Source organism: Colletotrichum chrysophilum (genome assembly GCF_026319265.1).
Source record: "Colletotrichum chrysophilum strain AFK26 chromosome Unknown scaffold_92, whole genome shotgun sequence".
NCBI classification, from domain to species: domain Eukaryota; kingdom Fungi; phylum Ascomycota; class Sordariomycetes; order Glomerellales; family Glomerellaceae; genus Colletotrichum; species Colletotrichum chrysophilum.
Genome location: NW_026517379.1, coordinates 1 through 26,728, shown reverse-complemented (window position 1 = coordinate 26,728; position 26,728 = coordinate 1). Strand labels below are relative to the sequence as shown.

Here is a 26,728-nt window from a genome sequence, read left to right as displayed (position 1 = left end):
TGACTTTAGGGACTTCACAAACTTCATGGTGCCCGTCAGCCAGTCGAGGGACTGTGGTAAGTAACTATCGCCAATCATGGGTAGCCAGCAACGGTTCACATATAAGGTAGCTACAGTATCGGCACCTACATTACAGCTTGGCAGACAAGGCATCAAACAGAGTTTGCGCCAATGTCCTACTATGCAGTAGATGTTATGATTATGGGCAAGTCCGTCGTGATTGGCACTTGCCTACCTTACCTTAGGTATGGCAACGCCAGGCTTGGCCTACAGGCAGTACCTACGAGTACATCGGCAAATCCCTGTCTTCAGCCTCCACTTCCATCCCGTTTTCCATCCAGTGCTTTGGGTGCGGCTATTTGGCACCGACGCCAACTCCAGCTCCAGCTCCAACTCCAGCTCTAGCAGCACCACCATTAATTACTTCTTCACTTCAGGTACGAAGTATCCCATATTCCGCGCAGGCGACTTCCCCTCACTGCGCCCTCGCTGCCAATCCTCATTCTATTCTATTCCATTCCACCCCGAAGACAGCACGGCAGGATGCCGCGCACTGCGACAGCATGGCAGCTACCTACCAGGTAACTAAGCCCTAAGGTTCCATCCCATCTTGCCTTCCCCGCTCCAAGACGAGCATGAATATGGGCATGAGCATATTTCAATCAGGGACCCAAGGATCCAGCCAATTGCGCAGGCGTAGGGGTGCGACGCTTGCTCCTCCTTGCGCACCCTACCATTTCGCCAGCTACCTATCTAGCACTCTCTCAAGGTAGTGCCGCTTGCTCCTGGCTGAAAGTTGTGATTGGTACCATTGCATAAGGAGCCAGATGACGGACAGAACGACCTGCCATGTATCCGTTCCATAAGCAGGGCTTTCCTTTTCGACTGGATTTAGAGGGGTGGAGGACAAAAGCAGCGAGGCAGGGCGGGCGGCTGGTGAGGCAAGGCAAGGTAACGTAGGGCAGAGGAAGGATGGCGAGGCATGGAAGGTATCTGCAGGTAGCTTTGCCCCCAAGGCCTGCTGCGACTCTCTTCACCGATACATTGCGGCACATGGCTTTAGCCTCATCTGACAGCGCAACTTCGCAAGGCACCTTCTGCTTCGTGCGGCCCCAGGTTCTTAGCAGCAGACCCTTCCTTTCCCCATCTCATGTTTGTATCCGTACCTCCCAACTCCACACGTCGTCCATGTCCCTACTACGCATGCTAGGTACTCCCACTATCGCTCCCACGTCCACGCCGCCTGGTTTCCCCCAATCCCCATGTCTGATTTTCCCGCACCCCTGCTCACTTGAGAACACGGCATCTCGTGTGCCTTCGTCTGGTGGACTCCACGTCCCCTTCTTCCCCATCACTGGGGTCACGCGGTCCCTCGAATCTATCTGTGGCACTGGGCGTATCTCCCATACACTCCCAAGAGATTATGCGCTAAAGCAAACCAGTGCTGCCTCTCAAAGACACAACCATCGGACCATCGTCAGACAAAACAAGAAAAGACACACACACATACACACACACACACACACCTGCGAATAATCGTCCCGGCTCTACGCTTCCTCCTTTTTAACACTCGTCTGGCTGGTCTGCCGTAGCGCTGCCCCGAAACTCGCGCCCAGGAAACGACAGACAACCACCGCAGTTACACCTCGGACCGCGACTTCGACATTGACATCGACCTCGAGATCCGGCGATTCGACTCACCTACCTGGCCTGACCAGCCTGACCTGAGGTCCTAAGGTCAAAGGTCAAAGGCCAAGGTACCTACCTACCTACCTACCTGACTGGGCTGCCCACCTGCCAACCTTCTCGCACCATCGTTCTAAGAATCGGCCTTGCCTACTTACGGAAGCATCGCCGTCCTTTTTCGCTGTTCTACCGTCAACGCTTCTCACTAAACAATACTGCTATCTACCGGGCCTTACAGACGTCTTCTCAATTTGACCACCACGCTGCCCGCTTTCTTCCACCTCACTTTCGTCACCTCCGACCACCCTCGTCCGCCATACCCCATCTGCATGGTTACCGTCCACACATTCCTGGGCGCCCTCTTTTATCTGCCAAAAAAAACGACGCTCTTGCCCAGCTACCCCGACTGAACCCCGGCGCGCTCACTCCTGATCACTATCTCCCCCACACCCCCTGCTACTAGGCCACACCGACCTCGTTTTTGACAACCAACCGCTGCCGCATACCATCCTCTAACTCCCGGCACACCTCCATACTCACTCACCTCCCCTCATACACTGCTTTTCTAGCCCACAAGAAGAAGAAGCTGGACGACATCTACGGCTGCATACTTCCCGTAGCCTACGACGGCGGCGACAGCTGTCTTCGTGGCCGAATCCGCGACGCATACCCATACGACTTCAAGCCCCCAACGACGGTCAGGCCAGCATCGTCATTCGCAGCCTCGATAACAGCGTCCTTCGCTGCACCCTTCGAATTCCAGCAACCGCCGCCTTGGAAACAGATCAAATAGATCAACCTGTCAACGAGAACAACGACGACGACGACGACGACGACGACGACGGCAACAAGGCGTTCAGCCTTTTGAGCAAAATCTCTTTCATCGGCGCAACAGACCGTGCGTATTTGGCTTCATCATTGTCGCTCCCACTGGTGCTGCGCTGCTACTTCTGCGCTGCCGCCGCCGCTCGCATTCGACCCGTTTCTCCCTCATGGCGGCGTAACACCGTCTGCGCCGCGAGCCACATCCCTTTTCAGTCGCGACAACTATGACTGCGTCGGCTACTCAAAATTCCTTCCGCCAACCATCTGCGACCGATTGTTACGACCCCGATGACGTTCTCCCCCGCGATAGTCCCCAGATGCAGCCTCATCGTCCCAAACTGTTGCCCTCTCCCAGCCCTCCGCCCACTTTCAGCTCCGATCGAAAACCACCTCACGGTCGCCGCAAGGTCGAACCCATTCAGGGCGATGCCGTGCTAGTTGCTCATCTTGGAAACGGCAGACAGCCAGAAATAGCTCACGCTGCTGCCCTGGAGCCACTGGCATCTGACAACGGCTCCGAAGACGATTCCTCTTCACCTGAGTCCCCTGGACGCGACATGAACCGCCCACCACCCCCCGATTCTTTTGATCTGAAATCCCTGGCTGCCGGTGCTCTAGCGGCCTTTACGACGCCGACTCCCGCGACTGCTGCTGTCGCTGCTGCTGTGACAGCGAAGCACGAGCCTTTGCATTCGAAAGATGGGACTGGAGGTCAACATGAGACGACGCTCGTGGGGATAAGCAGCCGAGAACTGCCCATTCGTGACGAGCGCCCGGGTCTCGCTGCTCCCGCAATTGTGTACTCAATTGGGGACAAACTTCCCTCTCAACACGCGGGACCTTCACTGCACAAGCCCGATATCACGTCGCCGGTTAGCCCCTCTCAGTCTGCCCCTGGAGGGCTACCTCCTCTATTGGACTCGCCCAAGTCGGATGGCGGTGGCCATGGCCCACTGCCATCCATACGAGCACAACTAGGTGACTTCAAACGTTTAACAGAATCAGCCATGAGTCCAGACAAAGACATCGGCCCGGCTCGCCATGCACCCTCCTTTCCACGATCGCCTCCTGCAAGTCTCCCCCGGCTGCCGTCCTTAGCCGGTCTGCCAGGTGGACATGCCTCTCCCCCGATTTCACCAAATGAAGGTTTCCGAAGGGAACTTCCATCACCTGCACATTCGATTCCTGTTGTAAGCCCGTACTACTATTCCTCGTCAAGTGGTGGCGGGCCGCATAGGCCAAGCGCCGATTACAGTAGCGGCACAGCCGAAACCCCTAGTACCGACCAAACCGCATCAACACCAGCAAATTCAGTAGCAGATCGTATGAGCATCGACGGTCTCACGAATCCTCCGGCGGGATACGTATGTACATTCACTGGATGTAACGCTGCGCCGTTCCAGACTCAGTACCTTCTGAACTCGCATGCCAACGTCCACTCCTCTGCCCGACCGCACTACTGTTCCGTCAAGGGTTGTCCTCGCAGTGAGGGCGGGAAAGGCTTCAAGCGAAAGAATGAGATGATTCGACATGGGCTTGTGCACGACTCTCCAGGATATGTATGTCCATTCTGTCCGGATCGAGAGCATAAATACCCGAGACCAGACAATTTGCAAAGGTATGATAACCCTGTAACGCAGCGCTTCGGTCTTCTCCCTTCGTCTTACAGGTTTATTTGTCTAACCATGTTCTAAAGACATGTCAGAGTCCATCACGTGGACAAAGACAAAGATGACCCGCTGTTACGGGAGGTCCTTTCCCAGCGGCCAGATGGGCCCAACCGCGGCAGACGGCGCAGAGGAGGGCCTGCTTAACATACTAGGACAGAGTCTGATTCATACTTCACGTAAATACTTTTTCTTTCCTTCCTCCCACTAGGTTTCTGATGCTCCATATCGAGCCAGACGAGATCAGGCTTTGGGCCCATGACCGGATTGGTTGTAAATAGGGGCTTTCGTTGTAGCCCACGGAGCTGCGGGCTACGATGCCGAATTTGCGATTGGAGATTTTGTTTTTGGCCAGTTTTATCGCGTTTCGTTGTTCATTTGCGAAGAGGGAGGCATTCTTGGTACGGATCATGAGGCCCATTAAGTTGGCACGGCACGAGTTCACGACGGGAATTGTTCTGTCTTGATCCAAAGGGTTTCTGGCGTTGCGGTGGACTATATACCACATTGACGAGTCGTTCGCGTCGCGTCACGTTCTGCCTTGTTTCTTGGTTTTAGTTTCGTCATTCTAGTTTTCTACCTCACGCCGGGCCCCAGACTCTCTTGCGAAAGCATCCTTGGGGATCGTAACAAAAGTAACCATTACAAGCACCATGGCATCCTCCAAGTTACCGATTTTAAACTACCACATATTGTAGCATCCATCTCTCTCTTCTTCCCTCCGGGATGGGCGCATATCGTCGGAACATGGCCGAACACGCACACAACACACATGGCATCATGTACAAGGTTCATGGCTAGTACATATAGCTCTCTCACAAACCGTAATGCTTGTTTCTCCTGGTGGATAGAAGAAATTCTCAATTCAGGCCGTCCACGACTTGCCAGTTGCCGACTTGGACTACGTTCTCACTAAGGAACTCAACTTCAATGTTGTGGAAACCCTGGCGACTCCCAAGCTGTTCGATCACAATCCACAGTTGATCATGCTGGAGCCGGTCTGGCTCAATGTCAAACTCGGGTGTCCGTACCGCCATGGTGAGCTCCCGAAACTCGCCACCTCCGGACACCGTGAGGACCGATTCTTGAGGACCACGCCCGTATACGAGAGATACGCGAACAGCAGTCGTTGGAATGTGCTGACTGTGGCGTCCCGTCAATATAGGACAGCGTACGACAACCTGCGCTCTGGTAAGTCTTGATACTGTCACCAGCGCTCTCCTTTGCTCCTCCCCTTCACCGAAGACGAAGGTCGGCGTTCGAATGCGCAGAAGGCCAGCTCCATCATTCAGGATGGGCTGAACCTGACATTCAGCGTGTGATCCCACACGCATCCCAAAGTCAGCGAGCTGGCCTGGTTCCCAGGTCGAGCAGACGATTGTATAGGTGCCCGGATCTACTAGTGGGACCTGTACGAGGGCGTTCCCTCTTCGGTAGTCACCCGAGCTAGCAACGACGTCCTTGACGCCGATGGAAGTGACCCTCTTCCCGTGTGCCCAGACTAGGTCGACATGGATAGCCACCTCCCGATCTGCCGAGGAGAGGAGAATTGACAGTGGCGTTGCTCGAGGAATGAATATGCTGAACTGGGGATTTTGCGAGTACGTTATTGAAGACGCATTGCCCCCCGCAGTCCTCCTAGTCCATGCGCTCGACAGTTCCCTGTAGTAGCTCATTTCCTCTTCAGCAGGCTTCACCTCCAACGAGGCTCTGGAGAATAATGTAAAAGTGCAGGTGTAATTTTCCAGTGGCAGGTCTTGGTGGGCCATGACAATGGTGTACGGCTTACCAGCGCGGAGCTGGAATTTGGCCAGCGTCTGCGGCGAGTCAACGTAAGGCCCCTGATACGCATAGCCCTCTCTGACTTGGACCTTATTGCCCTGGTTCTCGAATATGAAGATGCTGGTGAAACCCAACTGCCTAGATACGGCAGCTAGTGAAGCAGATCGCTTTCGGGCAATTTCCAGCTCCTCATCTGCGAAGTGTCTACTCAGTAGAATCCACACTGTCTCATTAGTTCGAGATCTCACAGAGTACTGCGGATTGTAGGCTAATGAGGATGTCATGTTCTGTGACGGAACGCGCCATGTGAAATGATGGTCCTGTCGATGCGTGAACATGTCCGGATTCCAGTTCAGGTACATGGACTCGAAGTTCTGGGCGACATCGTCGACGGATATCCAAAAAGAGCCCACAGGGCGAGAGTGTTCCGGCGATTGAGTTTCAACGGAGACATGTGCCTTGGACAATGACAGGCTCGCCGTTGCCTCAGCCAGCCCAAAAGAACCCACTCCTTTCCATACGAGCCCGTCACACCAAGGGTTCTTGACCAGAAGACGACGGGCTGATAGTGAATTGTCAATGTCGAGCACGGCGTAATCATGCTCGCCTACGAGACCGAGAGCATCCTCCTCAGAAGGAGTCAAGCGGCCGGTACCAAGCGTGATAATAAGGTTGCTGGCATGGTACTCTTCCTTGATTTCTTCCCACTTGCCTTCGAGGTCAACGTCCTCACTAGGTCGCCTCGTCAGCTATCCTCACCAGCTGCTACTGACCGTACCACGGTCTTGAAAGAATTCTTACGCACCTCTGCAGAAAAAGCTGCTCAGGGATCCAACCTGTGAGAACCCACAAGTCCGTGCCAGAGTTACTACCGGGAAAGTCATAACCTCCGCGTACTTTGAGGTAGGCCTTTTCCATCAGAGCTGGCCATAAAAGATTCGGGTTCAGACGGTCCACGACGAATAGGGTACGATTATTCCGCGAGACCGGAAGCCGGTCGTCAACTACGACTTGGCGGAAACAGCCGTTGAAGTGCATCCGAAAAATGTACTTTCCGTTGCTCGAGATTCTCGGTCTACCCATGTCATGATCGAATGGAAACATGATGGAACCGAGTATCTATATGGCCAGTCACGATCAGCAAGTTAACTTGCGCTCACACGAGATGGTACCCACAGAGTGTTTCTTGCCGAGGAGAATTCGCATGGCAGCACACAAGCTAGCTACCACAGAGCAATCGGTTGTAATGTCCTGCACTAGGTCGCATTCACCTTTGGTGCCCATAAAATAATCATCTACGGAGCCTGATATTGCTTTTTCGACCGGTCGTTTCCAACCATCAAGAATAGCCTCTTGACGTGCTGACATGGTAAAGTCGGCAGGGTCTCTGGGTTCTGGGTGTGAGTGACGCAGCCGGCTATCAAACGACGCAAGTCGGTCCTGGACGTGACTAGACTGGCTTCAAGGTCTATGGCACTCACGTGAAGATTTGAATACCCTGAGATGGGCTGAACACGTCGTCGGCAGGGTCGGTCTGCCACGGAGGGAAAATGTTGCCATGCAGACGAGATGATCGAAGGAGGATTGTACGCTCCCCAGTAGGAATCTGACGTACCTGGCAGCGAGAACTACCAGCCAAGGAAGAGCCGGTCCCGCTCAGGCTGTCAGAAGCTATAGCGACCGGGCTGTATTTTAGTTTCTCAGCATGGGCGATGAGCCTCTCACAGCTTTTCCTGAAGCGGCCGCGGTCAGCCTGCGAAGTTGTCTCCTTTGCAGCCTTCATGTACAAATCGGCAGCAGCAATAGCGTGGTTCAGCGCTTCGCGGCCTGTCGATCTGGCCATAAGGGCCTCTTCTCTCTAAACCGCGGGCCGTATTTGGTCAGCAGATCGTATTTTCGAGACAACGATGTCGGTGTGGGACAACTCCAATATGTTTCACTCACAAGAGCTCTTGCTTCCATAGTGCCGACTGAGCAGGCAGCATGGCCAAGCTCGCCGATGTGCGGGAGGAAGCAGGTTCAATGAGGCAGGTCGTAAGGCTTCCAAGATCCTGGAGCGAAGAGGCAAGCAATTAAGCATCAACCAGCCAGCAGCGAGGTTATTGCAGACACATGACATGAGACTGTGATTCCAGCTCGAATATAAGGTCAAGCTGCTCTTGCTCTGCGGTCAGCTGTCGATCTGATCCTGATTCGAGGGGAGGGAGATCAGGGCACGACCGACACCTTACGGATGGCAAGGGTCTGCGCGGGGGAGGGGTTTCCTGAGGACGTAGGCGCGTGGTTGGTAACAGGAATCTACGTATGTGAGGGAAGGCCCCGTTATTGGGTTGGTGGGATGAGACGGACTTAGCGGAACGGGCGCCGGATGGAGGCTGTGCAAAGCAAAACCAACAGTCAGACCTGACACAGGGCAGCGGCAAGTACAGTAGTGATGATGAAGGCCGTAGTGGGTTGAGTAGAGTAATTCAATCATGTTACCTTGGCTGCTAATTTCGAAGCATGCATAGATGAGTGAGAGAATTGAAATAATTCGACGCGGCGCACCGCCTGCCCGGAATCGCTTGCTGGCTGGTCACTGTGCACATATTTTTTTCCGACAGACACCTTTGCTTAAGGCATATCTCTGCTGTGCGTGCGTAGCTCTACTGCAGCTACTGACTTGCTTACCTTATCTTAGGTTGAAAGAAGTCAGACTCGTCGAGACAGGCCTCCAAGTGCTGAACCATTGGGATTTTCCGGCGACTGGGGCTGCATCTCATTCATCTGTGGTCTCGTCCCATGAGCCAGCCGTCTCTCTTGTCTCACTGACGGTCCATGTTCCATGCCACGAGACTCCTTCAAGTGCCTAGGTAACCTAGGAAGCTAGGTAGGCGTAGATTCCGAATCACTCCACATTGCATCCATGCTTAAGTAATGTGCCGAAGCCTCCCCCCCCCAAGTGACCTCACCGATTAGCCGAACACAGCTTGGCTGGTCCGCCGGCTGGCAGGGTCCCAGTCTCAAAGGGCCGAGGTCGTCGGCGCAAGTCGACACACCTCCCCGGCCCAGCAGCTCGTCATAGCCACCCATGGGTCATGGGGAGCCGTTGCGCACGCTTGTCGCCCTTAAAGTTTGGCCTGGACCCTTCGTCTCGACCAGCGTTGTGCACTCAACTTGACCGTAGGCCCTCAGTGAGCTTTAGTTGCGATTTGTCGTCGTCGTCGTTGTTGTTGTCATATCACCCTTTACTAACTTCGCGGGAGGTACTTGTATTTCCTCATCGCCCGCTGTTCTAGCCTCGTCCGCCTGCTCTGCCTCGGATCCCGACCGGGGCGGATCGCCGACGCCGACGACCTCAGGCCCTTGCCGCGGCCCTACTGTTCGTCCCCCTGAGGTGCCTGTCGCGACAAACTCGTCCGCCTGCCTGCCAGTGTACCGTCCTTCCGCTTTTGGAGGTAAAAGACAGCCATGAGTGCTCAATCCAAGCCGGCGAATCTATCACCATGGGGCAAAGCTGTCGCTGGCGCCACCGGTGCCGTATTAGCCAATACGTTGGTGTATCCTCTTGACATGTGAGAAAACCTCCTCTCCCACCTTGCTGCATCTCTTTTCACGATACCTTCGTGTGATCCAACCCAGCCGTCGCCATGCCTGGCCCCAATTGCTTTCGGTTCGATCGTTCAATTGCCTCTCATGTCCTATCCTAGCTGACCGTGTTTTCCCCAATCAGCGTCAAGACGCGCCTGCAGGTCCAAGTCAAGTCGCAATCAACCACAACCAAGTCCGAGTCGAACGAGCCCACTGAGCCGCATTACTCTTCTACTTGGGACGCTCTCAGCAAGATCGTTACGGATGACGGTGTTAAGGGCCTTTACTCGGGTATGGCTGGCTCCCTTCTCGGTGTCGCTTCGACAAACTTTGCCTACTTTTACTGGTATTCTGTTGTCCGCACACTCTACCTGCGCTCTGCCAAGACATCTGCACCACCTTCGACATTGGTTGAGCTGAGTCTCGGCGCGGTCGCTGGCGCTGTCGCTCAGCTTTGCACAATACCTGTTGCTGTTATTACCACTCGCCAGCAGACCCAGCGCAAGACCGAACGCAAGGGCTTTGTCGATACGGCTCGGGAAGTCGTAGAGGGAGAAGATGGCGTATTTGGACTGTGGAGGGGGTTGAAGGCGAGTTTGGTACTGGTCGTCAACCCTGCTATTACGTACGGTGCCTACGAGAGACTCAAGGAATCCTTCTTCCCGGGCAAAACCAACTTGAAACCATGGGAAGCCTTCCGTATGTTGCCCATTCAATTGACTACAGCTACACCTCGTGTGCATCTCCGCTGCCAGACCCAAGCTGACTCGGTATCTTTAGTCTTGGGAGCCGCGTCGAAAGCGCTGGCCACCATCACCACGCAACCTTTGATTGTTGCCAAAGTTGGTCTGCAGTCAAGGCCCCCTCCCGAGAGAAACGGCAAGCCTTTCGGTAGTTTTGTGGAGGTGATGAAGTTCATTGTCGAGCGCGAAGGTGTCCTGGGTCTTTTCAAGGGCATTGGCCCTCAAATCCTCAAGGGCTTCCTCGTGCAAGGCATCCTCATGATGACCAAGGAGCGGTATGTAAGCATCCAGTACAGCCTAGACCAAGCTAATAGAAGACAGCATGGAACTTTTATTTGTTCTTTTCTTCCGTTATCTCAAGAACCTGCGAGCCAAGCAGCTGCAGAAAATTGCGCAGACTGCTGCAGCGGCTGGTAATGTTCCATCGATAAAGCCACTCATTGCAAGGTGAGGCATGGTCAGTATCATTAGACAGGCGGCCGAAGCGGCCGCTGAAGATATAGATGCTTCGTACCGATGAGCTTGTAGAACTGGAGGTGGATGAGCAGCACTTGGCATTGTCTAGAGGCAACAACAACGCAAGAGTGGCAGTTCTGATTTCAAACAGTGCAACTGAGGGTTTTCTTTTTATCTTCGCGTTGTGGTCGTCTTTTTTCATTTATTTTGTTCTGTGGTTATTTCTGGCTGTCGCCGGTGCAAGCGGTGGCGTGTTAGGAGGACTTGCATGTGTCAGAACGATAGACTTACAATTGCGCAACTTGTCTCTCTCTGGTTGAATTCATAACGACGTGTCGCAAGTGCTTGGCGGTGGGACACGATAGGTCCATGCTCAGGTCGAGAGGTAGTGTACTGTGTAACTACTTACCTTAGGTAAGGTAAGGTATGTCTGCACCGATGCCCCACTTGCGGCAGGTACGTACTTCCACAAAATTAGGGCTGCTGTTTTTTGCCCACAATCCCAAAGGCACCTTTTCCGGCTACCCAAACTTCCACGGACGACACTCCAGATCTCTCCATCACGTCAGGGGCACCGTACGACCGCAGCAATGGCCAGTAAGTAGTGACCCTATTGTTCTTACACCAATTGCCCAATCGACAGTTTTGCTAATGTTTTGATCGCAGAGTCCAAGAACTCCTCGCAGCACAACCAGTCGCGCAAGGCGCACCGCAACGGGTATGATTGAACCTCTGCACCCGACGCAGTCAGGAGAACATTCTGGATGTTAACGAGTTCTTCTCTGCCTTTAGCATCAAGAAGCCCAAGACCTCGAGATACCCGTCGCTGAAGGGCACCGATCCCAAGTTCCGCCGCAACCATCGTCATGCTCTGCACGGCACCATGAAGGCCCTCGTACGCCTCCCCTTTACGATTCGACCCATCTTGTAATCGTGAAAGCAAGTACTAACGTCTGCGACAGAAGGAGCTTAAGGAGGGCAAGCGCGAGACGGCATAAACGGGTAGCGCTGGGTTCATGGGTATTGGTCTCTTCTACAGCATGGCTACGATGCAACGGGGCATAGGGAATTAAATGGAACTGGCGAAAATTCAAGCCAGCAAATGAATCAATAAACCACGATCCAACCTCGGCCTTTGAACCTTTACCTGTGCACCTTTTCTGTCCAGTATTTTACCAAGTGGTTCAAGAGAGTCAGCGCGAATATCCAGCTCAACTGTGCTTCGGACGAGAACCCGGCGCTCCCCATACTGCTGGCTGACTAACTCTACTCGAGAAAGCACACGTCGGACGTGGGCGAGTGAAGGACAGGCTACACTGTCGTGAAGTTGCGAGATCCTACGACGTGCCTACCCACGCTTCTTGCATTTGTAGATTACACGGAAATCGAATCGAATATTAGTCAACTTGGCTCGCAACATATACGCAATTGATACGATGTAAAAACCAAATGCACACGACGGGGGAACTGAGTGTAAGGGGCAGAATTTCTGGTGGTGAAGGATCCGTTGGCGTTGCGGAACAATGACCTCTTCAAGAGAATGACGATTCTGCCCTTTTCTGAGTGCTCTCGATGGTGCCCCCGTCACCGATGCTCTTCTTTTGGGCTAGTCCGATGGCTGATTCCTCCACTTGGTTCAGCGGCCGAATCCGAGCTCGCACCCCGAATCACGAATGAGACTTAGACAGAGTAGTTAGGAAGGAATCGGGAACCACGAAAGAGAAGCCCCGTCTCCAGTCTCTCTCCCTAACCCACCCAGGTACTGGAAACTGCAACACAACTCAGAAACAACAAAGGCACGCTGTTTGCTTCTATCGTGCGTCACTCGTAGGTCGCTATAAATTCCAGGTAATTTGAAACGAACCAGTCAGGCACTACAATTACGGGATGTTGCGCCCGATCAGTCAGTCAGCAACTTGACCTGAAACGAGAGAGGCCTTTCACGGAGAGTTGCCTATCTGGTCCGTATTTGTACTGCATACAGTAGACGACAGGGAATAGGGAACAGAAAAAGATACGTGGGTGGTGCTTTGCGGCGGACTTCCCGATGTTGAGGTATTATGACTAAGCAGAAGCCACGCCACGTTGCTGAACGGACCCCAGGCACATGAGTACGTCTCCTCAAACCCAAAGAAAGCAATTCACCCTTTTTTTCTTCCTCAACCCCTTCAATCGGGTAATACCTTCAGACGACGCCAGCCTTGAATATCGTATTACCTGCCTGGAAGCAGCACCTCTTGAATAATATTGCTCGCTCGCTAGAGCATTGAATTTCTGACCATCTTGCCCACTCCTCTCCCCCACTTCACTATCATTCACATCCTCAAATCTCTCAGAGAGCGAGTCGCCATTGTACCATTGTACGGCGCCGCCGCTGTCCTCGTCCGGACTCGCTGTCGACAGAACAAAGCACGCGCGACGCCGCTTGCCTTTCCTTCCCGTCATATTTGGCACGACTCAAAACAGCACTACTCCAGCATCCCGCCATCTTGCCCACCAGGCAACCCTCAGGAAATCACTATCCTGGGCTCTCTCAACCAAAGCCCTCCTTTACCGACAAGACATGTGTTAAGCAGGTTCCTCATTCAATCCCGACTCCTTTGAGGTCAGGCAGGTTTCTGCAGGAGCTTTGGGTACCGAATACGTACCATACGATTTTCTCTTTTTCCTCCCGCACCCTCGGAATTCTGCCAAACGGGAACAAAAGAACAGGTCGCTTGGCTCCCCTGAACTTCATTTGAACGACCCTCGGAAAATTTGTCTGGCTGCTCAGCTGCCAAATTCGCTTGTTCGGGTTTTGCACCTCGCAAGCCGATCTCCTAGTTTTCCTCTGGAGTGGCACCAACGGCATTCGTTCACTGTAATTGAGTTGATTGGATCTTGGGACCATTCGAAATCTCGAAACAGCGCTGGTCCCTCCTTTCCCGGGCCGACCCCCCTTCCATCGCTAGACAAAGACACGACACCCTTCACCGTAGCCACCGGCATCGTTTCATCTGCCACCTGCCAACTTTTCCGCCGTCATTTGACATCAACCTCTTCGCCGCCACTGCGCGACTTCACCCTCCCCTATTTTCCGCAGTCTGTCGACTATGCTCAACATGTCTGGCAGTCATAATGCGGGAAACCGCAACAGTACTCCCGAGGCAAACACGACGTCTTCTCTTCGACCCCCTTCGTCGAGGGCTGTCCCTGCCAATAGCCACTTGAGGGCTTCGGCAGACATGGCTGCCCTTCAAAACTCGTCACCCTCGAGTCGCATTAGACCATCCTCCGACTTCTATGGCCAGTCTCAGCAGGGCCAGGGCCACGCCAACCACGAAACAGACCCCCAGGATAAAATTGCGCAGCAATGGATAGCCGACATCGACCAGTATGAAACTACATTGGAGGAAATGGCGGCGGCAACACTTGACCAGGATTTCAAGGACGAGTTGAGTGCTATTGAGCAGTGGTTCAGGGTTCTGAGCGAAGCCGAGCGCACCGCTGCTCTCTATGCTCTTCTGCAACAGACTACTCAGGTACAGATTCGGTTCTTCATCCAGGTCCTCCAACAGATGGGTAAGAACCATCCAATGTCCGGTGTCTTATCTCCTGCCAACTTCGATAAAGGTAAGTTGTTCTACCCAAACTCCCTTCGTTCATTATCGGCAGCCTGTTGACTTTCCGCCGCCAAAGATCCCATGACCAACCGCCTTAGCGATGCCATGAATAAGTTGAACGTCGACTCTACTAGGAACTCCATGGTCCGTCCCTCAAGCACTGCTACTGGCAAACGCCAATCGGGTCTCGACCCCTCAACCATCAATGCCATGTTCCCCGATGCTGCCGCAGCCATCGCAACTGAAAAGGCAAAGTTCACACAGCAGACTGGCGCACCTCCCTCGTCAAACCGCAACAGCGCAGTTGCAGCCCCAACCATCTCTGCTCCAGGCGACGGTCACGACTCGAACGGACAGAGCCAAGGCTCTCCATGGACTGGGACCGATCAAGCTGCACAGGGAGCCAAGCCTTCTGGCGGTCAACCCCCGATGGGTCAATTTCAAGCGCCACCATCAAGCGGCTTACGATCCCCTCGCCCGCAGATCTCAGGCAACCAGAATATCCAGAATACCACTTTAACTACCAGTGACAAGCCGGCGGATCTTCCCCTCTTGTCCCCTTACAATCCCAGCGGCGGAAACTGGGCGTCGATGGTCAACACCCCCCTTGTCGCCAACTTCAGTGCCCAGCAAAGTGGCACTCAGGCAGACATGGTTGCGAATGCAACCGCCATGAAGCTTGCGGCCCTTTCGACGGTCAACAATCGCTTCGCTTTGGACGACGTACGCAAGTACAGACGTGCTCGCTCGAACGATGCCCCTGGCGGCGCCCCTCAAGGAATGCCCCCGAACGCACAAGGTGTCAACGTTCCGGGTGCCAACGTCGTCATGATCAATGAGCATGGTCAAGTGCTTACCCGCGAGCAGATGCTGGCCCTGCAGGCACAGAACATTGGTTTTGGTCAGCACCGGTCTCGCCCTAGCTCTCCCGGCATCGCGATGCAGCCGGGCTTTGGTGGGCCAATGGCGTTCGCCTCTCCACAGAATAACGGTTTCCTCAGCGCCTACGATGGATCCTCACCCCTTCTCAATAATGGTATTCCTCAGGTGAACGTGGGGCAGCTGGGTGTTGGAGGTCATGAGGGATATCTGTCTGACCACTCCGATATGGTGCGCGGTCGATCTCCTAGAGGACGACGCGGCAGTTCGAAGCCTCCTGAAGATCCCACAGACCCTACTCTGTTGCAAGACATTCCTAGCTGGCTCCGAAGTCTTCGTCTGCATAAATACACCGAAAACCTCAAGGACATGAAGTGGCACGAGCTGATCGAGCTGGACGACAAGGCTTTGGAGGACCGTGGTGTCAATGCTCTCGGAGCTAGAAGGAAGATGCTCAAGGTGTTCGAGCAGGTGAAGGGTGAGTATTGGACCAGTTGATACCCACGATTTCAAAACTGACGCTGCAAATAGACGCCAAGGCAGACGGTAAGCTTGGTTAACAAGTCAGGTTTTGATCATGATCGGTACACACGAATGCCCGTTTCTGGGGATTGAGAATGCACAAGCACCTAGGATTGTTGTTGGTTATAAACAACAACAGCAAACAATGGGGCCGGTAGCACCAGTCTGTGCCTTAGCTGGACAGTGGGTAGGAGAGGTGAAGGCGGTTTGGAAGGTTTGGTTTAGCACCCATTGCGATTCTGTACGTATATATACACAAGATAGCACACCAGTCTTGGCGGTACGCGGAGAGACGCTCTAGGTTAAGGTCCTGTTAGCGCCACTGCCAAATACTGGCGATTGCTTTTAATCTCGGGTGTGATCCGATGCGTGGACAAGTGAAAACGGTACAGATGATCATTGCGCAGTTGTTTGTGTGACGAGCTTCCTAAGCTCATGCACTATGCGACGTACCTGCATAAGATAATGAGCGCCGTCGCCATGTGATGAGGTAGGTAGTACAATGTAGGTAGAGAGGCCCATGCGCAAAGAAAGAGTGGGGCCCGGGCACACTTGGATGAGGCGCACCTTAGGTAGCTCTGAAAGGCAGGCAGGACTCATCGACTGACTGCCTATACAGGTAGAACCTGAACTTGGACCCCACGCCTCCCGGTATCCTTCACCATACTTGCCAACGAACAACACCATACATGCATTCGGATTCTTGTGAGTGCCGGGTTATGAACAACGCATTTTGAACTCTGCCGACGCCGCTGGATAGCTCCGAGGCACTGCTATGGAGCGGGCTCCGGGCGTTCTCGAGCCTCACGGCTTGAGAGACGCAACTGGACCCAATGATGGGGATGAAGACATCGTGTCCGATGCCGACTCGGACGAGATGGAACTACGTGGAGACATAGCCAAGTTTGACCAGTCAGTTCGAGAGTTCCTGTCCTCCCATCAAGGAACGGTTACGGTCGACGATGAGGATGAACACGAACTCAGAAGACCCCGAGCAGCTATGAGATCGAAGGCTGCGACACGTTCCACTATTCGGGGTCCCCGACAAGCTGCGGAACCCCGAGGCGATATCAAGTTTCGTCTTGCCAGAGTCAACCAAGCTTTCATGAGTGGCGAGTATGACCGCGCGAGGAATCTTGTCTTTGAGATCATCAGGATTAATGCCGAAACACATCAAGCCTGGACCGTCTTAGCTTCCATATTCCGCGAGGAAGGACACAGCGATAAAGCTCTGATGGCCATGGTTATTGCTGCGCATTTGCGTCCCAAGGACGGTCCAGGCTGGATGAGCTGCGCATCCTTTGCCATGAGTCTAGCCGAAGAAGGTCAGGATGGAGCTCTCAAGACCGCACTGATGTGCTACTCTTCGGCTGTTAAAGCACAGCCTACCAATCTCGATGCCAGACTGGGCAGAGCCGAGGCAAGTCAAGCCCAGGGCTTTCTATCGCAAGCAATTGCCGAATTCTCCTATGTCCTTGAGCGTCGGCCTTTCGACATTGGCATTGTGAGAAGGCTAGCCGAAGCTTGCGCTGATCTGGGGGGCGCCGAGGACGTAGAAAGAGCTGTCGTCGCCTACCAAACATACTTCACTCATGCGCATGCGGAAGACCGTGGTGCCGGAGACGAACTTTCGTGGCACGATGTCGGCATCTTTGTAGAGCTCTTTGCCTGCGCTGGCGACTACGCGAACGCCATATTGCAACTCAAATCGTTATCTCGATGGATGCTCGGGCGACGCAATGAAGGACTATGGGACGAATGCGTTGATGACAGAGAGTGGGACAGGGAACACACTCGTCGTCTTCAGATTCCGGCATTCGATCCATCTGCCTACGACCTGTACACATATGGTCTAGGCCTACCCCTAGAATTCAGGGCCCGTCTCGCATTATACCGGCTCAAGATTCGGGATGACCAAGAATCCAATGTACGTCTCGTGTCATTCATCTGCTGCTTTGCTGACTGACACGCCCTCAGCTCCACCTTCGCTGGCTGGACCCAACGGAATCCGCAACAGCCACCGCCGTTCAGGATTTCCCCTATCTCATTCGGGACATTGCTGACGAACTTTACATGGTTCCGCGCATTTCGGAGGCGCTTGATTATTATGAACTCCTGCGACATTCCATCTATGGCCAAGATGCCACACTGCTTCTGCAGCTTGGCCGCTGCTATCTGGCCAGATCCGACTTGGCAGCAGCCGAAGACTGTTTCTTGGTGGCGATACAAGTAGATGAAACCAACATCGACGCTCGCATCGAGCTGGCTAGGATCTACGAAAAGGCCAAGGAGGAAGAGGAGGCACTCATTCTTCTTAGCGAGGCCGCAGCCTTGGACCGAATCAACGATGGAGGAAATCAGCTGGAAGATGTTAGTGGAGATGTGAACAGATCACGAGGACGCGCATCAGCATTGTCTGACGCCATAAAACCACGAAGAAAGCGAGATCAGAGGCGCAGACCCACAAATAACGGGGTTGTCCGAGCTAGATATCGACCCAGGAAGCTTGTTGCTCCGGACCAGCGTCTACAGGAAGAACGTGTCCGAGCTGACGAGCTGACTAGGCGATATGAAGTCGTCCGCAACCTGAAGAGGGATATACAGGCGGGTGACCACTCACTGATACCGCAATGGATGGCCGCTGCTGGGGAACTCGTGGGCGACTTCAGATCTTTCAGGAAGTTCTATCCCTGGGACAAATATCTCCAGTTTCTCGGTGCTGCCAACGATGTAGTTTTCAGTGCATCCTCTAGGACGCAGTCAGGCCTCTCAGAACTAGCTGAGAGGCTTTCGAAGAGTAAGAATCTGCCCGTGGTATCAGGATCACTTCTTCTACACTTCACCAGTGCTGACAAGCAATCGTACAGACATAGCCCCATCCATCTTGGACGACAGAAGGATCAACGTCGCGTATGAGGATGATGGCTACCGTGGCATTCCTTTTCGCGAGTGGCTCGAGCTGTTCCTCGATTATGCAGTTAGTCTAGCATTGGCCAATCGTGCCGAAGAGGCATACCAGGTTTGCGAGGCGGCGAGAGACTCGATTGTATTCGTGAACTCGAAAGACTACATGTTCCTAATCCACGTGGCGTGGGCAGGTAAGCTTGGTCACACGTAGAATTTCGTTGGCGGAATAGCTGACGGATAGACAGCGTGTGCCATATATCTGGCTGACGAGGAGATGTGCGTGGCTGTGGCAAGGTTTTTTATGAAGGTCCGGCAGCTGGATTCGGATTCCTACCGTATGTTCGCAGCCTTGTGCAGGTTGTGCCAGTCTCCTGCATCTTGGTACAACTCCGGACCTGCTCAGAAGTATATTCTGCGGCAGATCAAGATGATCGATGCCTCGCATCTGTCCAGCAGTCAGGTAGACAGGCATCGTGAAGTCAACCATCGAGAGGCTACTAGCCCTGCTGAGGCAAAGCAGCTTGACATATGCCTACTGATGCTCTACGGACATATCTTGTTCACATCGACAAGCTACACCTTCGCTTTAAGTAAGTGGGAATCAGTCTGGAGGGGCGGGGCCTTGGCAGGCATGGACTGACCGACAACATTACAGATTACTTCCTCAGGGCGCGAACTCTAGACCCTTTGAACCCTATGATTAGCCTCAGCGTCGGACTCGGATACATTCACCATGCCCTCAAACGCCAGGCAGACAACCGGCAATACCTGATCATGCAGGGGTTCGCCTGTGTGTTCGAGTTTTGCCATTCAAAGCTCACGGGAACGCCAGACGAGAGACGAGAGGCCTTCTTTGGGGTCGGAAGAACATTCCACATGCTTGGGCTGCACCACCTGGCGCTGGAGTGGTACAGAAAGGTCCTTGGCCCAGAACAATCACAGATTGACTTGCAGCTGGAGGACGTGGCCAGTCGAGACGTGATTTTGAGTGCCGCATATAATGAATATGCCCTGTTCATAAGTAGCGGGAGTGTTGATGAGTTGGAGAACGTCGTGCTGCCTCGTCTGGTTCTTTAATTGAAGTGTGCTGGCCATTGCACCATATGGAATACGGCCTGTTGGTTTCATCGAGGTTGCAGGTGCAGACAAGGTACATAGGATCCTCCTAGCAGTCAGTCAGCCTGGGGGGGCGGGCGGGCAGAGGGCTTCAGCGGTACATAGTACTTCCCTCGCCATTACAGGAAGGTGGGGTAACGAGAATTCTCCAATTGAAATTTTCGCGCTAACCCACCGAAGTTCCATTTTTCTGTCACCCCGCCCCAGGGTCATTCATTACTTTGGAGGGGCTTTTTTTGTGATAACAAAATACTTCGCGCCGGCGTCGCAAGTGAATCTCTTCTCTTTTGTTGGATCGCAACTTTCCCCTCCTTTCAGGCAGTGGAGGTGGAACAAGAAAAAGAGACTTGCTTTTCTTCCATTCTCAACCCTTCTATCTTCGAGCACTCCATCTGGATAGCCACTTCCATCGAGCTACCACCCAACCAACGGACATCCTACCCTCCTCGCGACCAGATTCTTTGTCGCAGATCCAAATGGTAGTCACGATGACCTCCAACGGCAAGCTGCGTATTTTGCTTATCGGCAATGGTGGACGCGAACATGCGTTGGCTTGGAAATTGAGCCAGTCGCCTATGGTCGAGTCCATCTACGCCGTGCCCGGGAACGGAGGCACTGCGACTTGTCCCAAGGTTACCAACGTTACCGATGTCGCCGCCGACGACTATCCCACTCTCGTTAAATTCGCTCAGTCCAAACTAGTCGGTCTTGTTGTTCCTGGCCCTGAAGCCCCTCTCGTGGATGGAGTCGAGGCCTACTTCCGTGCCGCTGCCATTCCTTGCTTCGGACCTTCCAAGGAGGCAGCCCAGATGGAGGGCAGCAAGACCTTTTCTAAGGACTTCATGAAGAGGCACAACATCCCGACCGCGGCTTACGAGAATTTCTCCAATTACGAAGAGGCCGTTGCCTACCTCGACCGCATATCACATGACGTTGTCATCAAGGCGACTGGCTTGGCTGCCGGCAAGGGTGTGATCATTCCTACAACCAAAGCAGAGGCCCAGCAGGCTCTCAAGGAAATTATGGTGGACAAGGCTTTTGGAAATGCTGGAGACGAGGTTGTCATCGAAGAATTCCTGACAGGCGATGAGTTGAGCATTCTTACCTTTAGCGACGGCAACCACACATTGTCTCTGCCTCCCGCTCAGGATCACAAGAGGATCGGGGATGGAGACCAAGGACCCAACACTGGTGGAATGGGCTGCTATGCTCCGACCACCATCGCTACCAAGGAGCTTATACGCCAAATTGAGGATGAAGTTATCGAGCCAACGATAATTGGCATGCGCAAGGAGGGTTACCCTTTCAGAGGTGTCCTTTTCACCGGTCTAATGATCACTCCGAAGGGCCCGAAGGTTCTCGAGTACAACGTTAGATTCGGCGACCCGGAGACGCAGACCGTGCTTCCGTTGTTGTCTGAGGACACTGACCTGGCCGAAATCATGCTGGCTTGCACGGCTCACGAGGCTCGCCTCGACTGTGTGAGCGTGAAGGTCGAGCAAAAGTTCAGCGCCACCGTCGTCGTGGCAGCAGGCGGCTACCCAGGATTTTATGCTAAGGGAACCCCGATGGTAGTCAACTCGCCAACATCACCTGACATCACCGTCTTTCATGCAGGAACCAAGCTATCTTCCGAGGGCCAGTTGCAAACTTCAGGAGGCCGTGTCATAGCGGTCAATGCCACCGCCGACTCTCTGGAGGCCGCCGTCAAGAAGGCGTATGAGCAGGGAATACCGCTCATCAATTTCGACAAGATGTACTGCCGCAAGGACATCGCCCACCGTGCGTTTCGATCTCAGCAACAGAGAGAGGCTCTGACCTACGCCGGTGCCGGCGTCAGTGTTGACGCTGGCAACGAATTCGTTGAACGCATCAAGAAGGCAGTTCGAGCCACCAAGCAGCCGGGCGCAGATGCCGAGATTGGCGGGTTCGGTGGTGAGCTGGACCTGGCAAAGTGCGGTCTTCAGCTCGATGAGGGCCAGTTGCCTGTCCTAGTTGGCGCCATTGACGGCGTTGGTACCAAGCTCATGATTGCACAAAGCATGGGCAAGCACGACACTGTGGGTATCGACTTGGTGGCTATGAACGTGAACGATCTTGTAGTTCAAGGGGCCCGACCCTTGATGTTCCTCGACTACTACGGCTGCAGCAGGCTTGATCTGAGCACTGCGGCCTCGTTCGTGGAGGGCGTGGCTGCTGGCTGCATCGACGCTGGATGCACGCTCGTTGGGGGCGAAACGGCGGAAATGCCCGGTATGTACCAAAAGGATGACTATGACGCCGCAGGTTGCGCAGTCGGTGTCATGGTCAACAGTCAGAGGCTTCCTCGCAAGGATGAGATGGCCGCAGGTGATATCCTGCTTGGCTTGGCCTCAAGCGGCGTCCACTCGAACGGATTCTCACTGGTCCGCCGTATCTTGGAGAGGGAGGCCGTTGCCTACACAGACGAGGCCCCTTGGGATGCAGGTAAGACTGTAGGCGACAGTCTTTTGACCCCCACCAAGATCTACGTCAAGAGCCTCCGTGGCGTCATTGAAGGTCGTCTCGTCAAGGGTCTCGCTCACATTACGGGTGGGGGGCTGATTGATAACGTACCTCGCATGCTGCCGGACCACCTCGGTGCCGAGATTGATTTGGCGACTTGGAAAATGCCCGCCGTCTTTAATTGGCTGAAGACGAGCGGCAACGTTGAGCCGTACCAAATGGTCCGCACCTTCAACACGGGTGTAGGAATGGTTGCGGCGGTGGACCCTGCTCTCGAGAAAGAAGCTGTGGAGTCACTGGAAGCTGCGGGAGAGAAGGTCCTTCGCCTAGGCCGGCTTGTACAGCGCTCAGCCGATGAGCCGCATTGCAAGGTGCTCAACTTGGATTCATGGGCATAAAGTGACGTTAAGGATAATTGGTTGGGCGTTGGGTAGAAGATAGGCAAAAGTTGACCATGTGATTTTATTCATCGCTTTATGGATTCTTGGGGCACATCTTCGTACCTAGTCTAAGATGAACGGCATCCATAAAATTGCTCCCCTATGAATGGGCAGTAGTTATATTGCTTCTTGGGTGAAGGTAATGTGAGCCTTCTGCGCGTGGCCTACGTCGTAACTACCGAATCATGCACTGTTATGTGCTTCCTGCTGCAGTAGATCCAAACTACCATCTCAGTCGCTGTTCCATTGGCCCTTGACGTATGAGCTCTAATATGCATGGTAGGTGGGCGAGTCAAAGCTTGCTTCAGTAGAGTCAGCTAACTTCCGAATCAAGTCTTTCTTCAGATATTCGTTCGTCCCTCGCGAACGTATTCCGTACCCCCGGCCAGTAAATTGCAATTCCTAAAACTCACGCTGTCTTCTCTCCGCCTGATACCTCCTCGTCCGCGCCAGCTGGGCTCTCATGACTCCCTTCCAGCTCAGAGAGGACTATCCAGGTGGGAAGGACGCAGAGTATAGTGATAGCAAAGTTAAGGCCAATGCTAACAAAGTGATTTGCGTTACCCTCTGACTGCATCCTGTAGGTAAACTGTCAGTGGGGGTGTATTTCGGAGAGGTCACCGGAAGGACTCCATTTATAAAGTGTTGCTGCAGTGGCCGCACAGGAAGGAACACACTTACGCCCAAGCAACGGTCTGACCCAGTGCCTCTGTGCCTCTCAATATTCCTGTGTGTCTGCTCAGATCAGAAAGATCTGTGGCATATTGGCCAACGAGCCAATACAGAAATTGCTGGAATGCCTGGCCCCCGAACTGCCAAAAGAACACAAGAGCATAACTCTTACCAAAGCCACCCGTGAACCAGTCATATGCAGGTGCCTCGTCCGCGTCATAGATTTGCTTCTGCAAGACAATAGCCCATATCCAGGTTCCGGCAAGAACTACGATGATTGATGAAAAGACAATGCGGCCACGGGTCTTGATAAAAACCCTTTGGTTATCCAGCAGCATGGCAACGAGGAATGAGCTAAAGATTCCTGCAAAATTTGTGAAGAAGCTCGAGAATGCGCGGGAGCGAACCGTGAAATACGTTGCCAGCCAAGTGCTCATAAAGCCGTTGTAGAAATAGCTGATAAAGAACGCCGGGAGAAGTAGCAAGATTCTCCGGCTGGCGAACAACTTGCCGACTGCCTTGAACTCGGATCCCCAACTGGAGCCAACATTTGTGCTGATCCGAGTCCCGTCCCGACGCCATACCATATTCGGGGGTGACAAGCACAGCGCGATGGGAAGCCCTATGCACATGATGACTATGAAGACAATGTATGTCGAGGATGAAACTGACCCCGTCGTCTTTTTGCTGGCATTCAGACCAAGGTTGATAGCACCGCCGACAATGGGCCCGGCAGCTTTCGCCGTCTGCCAGATGGCGAGGTAGAACGCGCGATCCCCTGGAGATGGGTAACCGATGATGATAGCTGCCTCAGCTGCCCAGAAGAAGCCTGCAGATATCCCGCATAAGGCGCTGCCAAATAGCATGAACCACGTATTGGCGCTCTTATTGTTTGTGTAGAGTCCCGCTCCGTAAAGAGGGTAGCCAATCGCACCGAGTGCCAGTCCGTACGGTAGCCCGATTCGGTTGTTGATGGCACCAGCGGCCACACAGACAATAGCAAACAAACCATAGACCAATGCATTCGCTGCAGAGACAGCATACCTAGGGGATAGTTTCAGTTATGAAAACATAGGATGATACGTTTTGGAGGCACATACGGTTCGGCAGCCCCACCTGCGCCTAGGCCGCCTAATGCATCCCACATTCCGGGCGCCGTGAATGACACACCGCAAGCAACAACGATTTGAAACGGCACGGAGCGGAACATCGGCCCGGCAATCGGCCTTGGCGCCCGGACGGCTGTCGGACTCGTCGCATCCCGCTCGGGATCCTGCTCGGAGTCTGCGGCGGTCGGTATCGCTGACATGGCTGGAGAGCTCTTCGAGCTTGGCGGAACAGTACGAATAGAAGGCAATTCAATTTCCGACGGGAGAGGCACATAAAGGCATCCTGATTTGAGAAAGAGAGAGCGGCTCCGGTAACACAGGCGGCATTGAGAACACGCCTCTATCTATACCCTGGAGCCTGCGCAGATACTACCCACGGCTATTGGGTCTTACAGTGGGTCCATTGCGCTATTGAGACTATGAATAATAGAAAAGAATGAAATACTGGAGTCAGGGCCTCTAGCTACCTGCAGTTAAACCTATGAATAATAATCACCTTAGGATACTGTTAGATTACAAGGGTTAAAATAGCGCTTCTAAGCTATTAGGGGTAGCTTAGATAAATAGATAATCTACTTAGTAAGAATAATAAGCCCTATATAAATTATATATTAAGTCTTACGAATTTTTAAAAATATATATATAATATATGTACAAGTTAATTTATTAATTAATAGTTTGATTTATATTAACTAATATAATAATAAGCTATTTATAATATTAAAAAATAACTCATAAGTACATAATAATACTTTTAAATAACAAAAAGATCTCTCTAAAATATAAAGAATTAAGTTTTTTTAATTAACTAAGTTTAAGCTTTTTATTTCTCTTATTAGTTATTATACATTATAAACTTTAAAATGTTTTTTAAAAATATTATTTAAACTTATAAATTAGCCTTTTAGAAGTTTATAATATTTATAAAGCTTCTATATATTTTTAATTATTTTATATAAGGATTTTTAACTATAATAATTCTTTCTAAAAATAATAAAGCGATATTTTAAGTATAAAAGTTTAAAAAACTTTTTTAAATAAATTATACTTTTTATAATAAGTTTTGAATAAATTATAGCTTTTTTTAAAAAAGAGTATAATAATATAATAAAAGGTATATAAAAGATTTAATAGTTTATTAAAGAAATAAGTTTTATAAAGTTTTTAAAATATTACTATATTATTAATATAAGCCTTAATAAGTAACTTTATAAACTTGAAACTTATATTAAATATAATAAAACAAAATAAAAAACTTAAGTAATCTCTAAATATATCTTAATAATTATAGTTCTTAATAAATAGTTCTTTTTAATAAAAAGCAATATAAAAATATAAATATTATATTAAGAGAATATACTTTATACTAAGAGCTAGTAGTTACAAGAGACTAAAGAGTTTATAAAAAGTATATATTACTTAAGAGGAAATTACCCTCTTAAGTATCCTTAAATTATGAGTTTATAAAGCTTATAACGTGGTTCATCAGTTAGCGACGCACCATCAGTGCGCGACGCACTTTTCTAACCTTCACGTCCAGAACACCTAATTCCTCCACCATAATCAATTAAATCAATTATAACTACTCGGAATCACTTCAACTACTTACTTCCACAGCCTCTGGACAGGTTCTTGTATTGTGGCCGGTCTTGCGACAAATACTATAGTGTCGTAAACCGGTTCGGCGACGCTTCGATGAACCCCCATTTTCTTCTTCTTTACCTACCTCCTCCTCATTAACACCTTTTTTAACTATAAACTCTCTTACTTAAGACCTATTAATTACCCCTCTATCCTATAGTTTAGTTCTTTTAGCTCTCTGCTATTTACTAACTGCTATATTTATATTACAAAGATATTATACCTCTTCTTATAAAAGGGTAGTTAAATAAGAAACAAACTATAAACCTTTAGAAAGCTTATTAATAGTATTAAAAATAGGTGTTAGAGAGCTTCTTTAGTGTTTTGAGATTCTTTCTTTAATAAGTGAAGACTAGCTTACAGCTTTATTAGTTGTCTGAGGTGTTTTAGAAACCTAAGGGTCTAGTAGCTTAACAGGGGTGCTTAGGGTAGTTAGTGTTTATACTTATATATTAAGCTGAAAAAGTACAGCTTAGGGGATAAATGGAATAAGCCTAGCCCCTCTGAAACCCCTAAGAACGTTGTCTGGGCTAAAGGTTTGAAAGAAGGCAGCTTTAAACCTAAGAAAAAACTCCGGTTTAGTGACATGTGTAATTTAGGCCTTAATGAAGTGCTTAATCTGAGAGC

General features: G+C 51.8%; 7 protein-coding genes across 7 annotated transcripts; 5 read left to right on the top strand and 2 right to left on the bottom strand.

Moving 5' to 3' along the window:
* Positions 1-5,038: 5,038 nt before the first annotated feature.
* On the bottom strand, positions 5,039-7,803 carry COL26b_009489 (uncharacterized protein; the record flags this gene model as incomplete). The annotated part of the gene is made up of 3 exons (XM_053182217.1): positions 5,039-6,692; positions 7,442-7,494; positions 7,576-7,803. The coding sequence occupies 3 exons, from the start codon at positions 7,801-7,803 to the stop codon at positions 5,039-5,041; spliced, it is 1,935 nt and encodes a 644-aa protein (XP_053033800.1).
* A 1,786-nt stretch (positions 7,804-9,589) lies between these two features.
* On the top strand, positions 9,590-10,724 carry COL26b_009488 (uncharacterized protein; the record flags this gene model as incomplete). The annotated part of the gene is made up of 4 exons (XM_053182216.1): positions 9,590-9,612; positions 9,673-10,229; positions 10,311-10,548; positions 10,595-10,724. 4 exons carry the CDS (start codon positions 9,590-9,592, stop codon positions 10,722-10,724), a joined length of 948 nt encoding a protein of 315 aa, XP_053033799.1.
* A 595-nt stretch (positions 10,725-11,319) lies between these two features.
* Positions 11,320-11,727, top strand: RPL29 (60S ribosomal protein L29; the record flags this gene model as incomplete). The annotated part of the gene is made up of 4 exons (XM_053182215.1): positions 11,320-11,326; positions 11,396-11,447; positions 11,477-11,624; positions 11,692-11,727. The coding sequence occupies 4 exons, from the start codon at positions 11,320-11,322 to the stop codon at positions 11,725-11,727; spliced, it is 243 nt and encodes an 80-aa protein (XP_053033798.1).
* A 2,103-nt stretch (positions 11,728-13,830) lies between these two features.
* Positions 13,831-15,708, top strand: VTS1 (Flap-structured DNA-binding and RNA-binding protein; the record flags this gene model as incomplete). The annotated part of the gene is made up of 2 exons (XM_053182214.1): positions 13,831-14,341; positions 14,408-15,708. The coding sequence occupies 2 exons, from the start codon at positions 13,831-13,833 to the stop codon at positions 15,706-15,708; spliced, it is 1,812 nt and encodes a 603-aa protein (XP_053033797.1).
* Positions 15,709-16,507: 799 nt separating this feature from the next.
* On the top strand, positions 16,508-19,716 carry COL26b_009485 (uncharacterized protein; the record flags this gene model as incomplete). Its single annotated transcript, XM_053182213.1, has 5 exons — positions 16,508-17,659; positions 17,710-18,529; positions 18,600-18,830; positions 18,885-19,229; positions 19,295-19,716. 5 exons carry the CDS (start codon positions 16,508-16,510, stop codon positions 19,714-19,716), a joined length of 2,970 nt encoding a protein of 989 aa, XP_053033796.1.
* A 527-nt stretch (positions 19,717-20,243) lies between these two features.
* COL26b_009484 (uncharacterized protein) lies at positions 20,244-22,637 on the top strand (the record flags this gene model as incomplete). Its single annotated transcript, XM_053182212.1, has 1 exon — positions 20,244-22,637. The coding sequence occupies one exon, from the start codon at positions 20,244-20,246 to the stop codon at positions 22,635-22,637; it is 2,394 nt and encodes a 797-aa protein (XP_053033795.1).
* A 719-nt stretch (positions 22,638-23,356) lies between these two features.
* COL26b_009483 (uncharacterized protein) lies at positions 23,357-24,660 on the bottom strand (the record flags this gene model as incomplete). The annotated part of the gene is made up of 2 exons (XM_053182211.1): positions 23,357-24,395; positions 24,452-24,660. The coding sequence occupies 2 exons, from the start codon at positions 24,658-24,660 to the stop codon at positions 23,357-23,359; spliced, it is 1,248 nt and encodes a 415-aa protein (XP_053033794.1).
* Between the last annotated feature and the right edge of the window lie 2,068 nt (positions 24,661-26,728).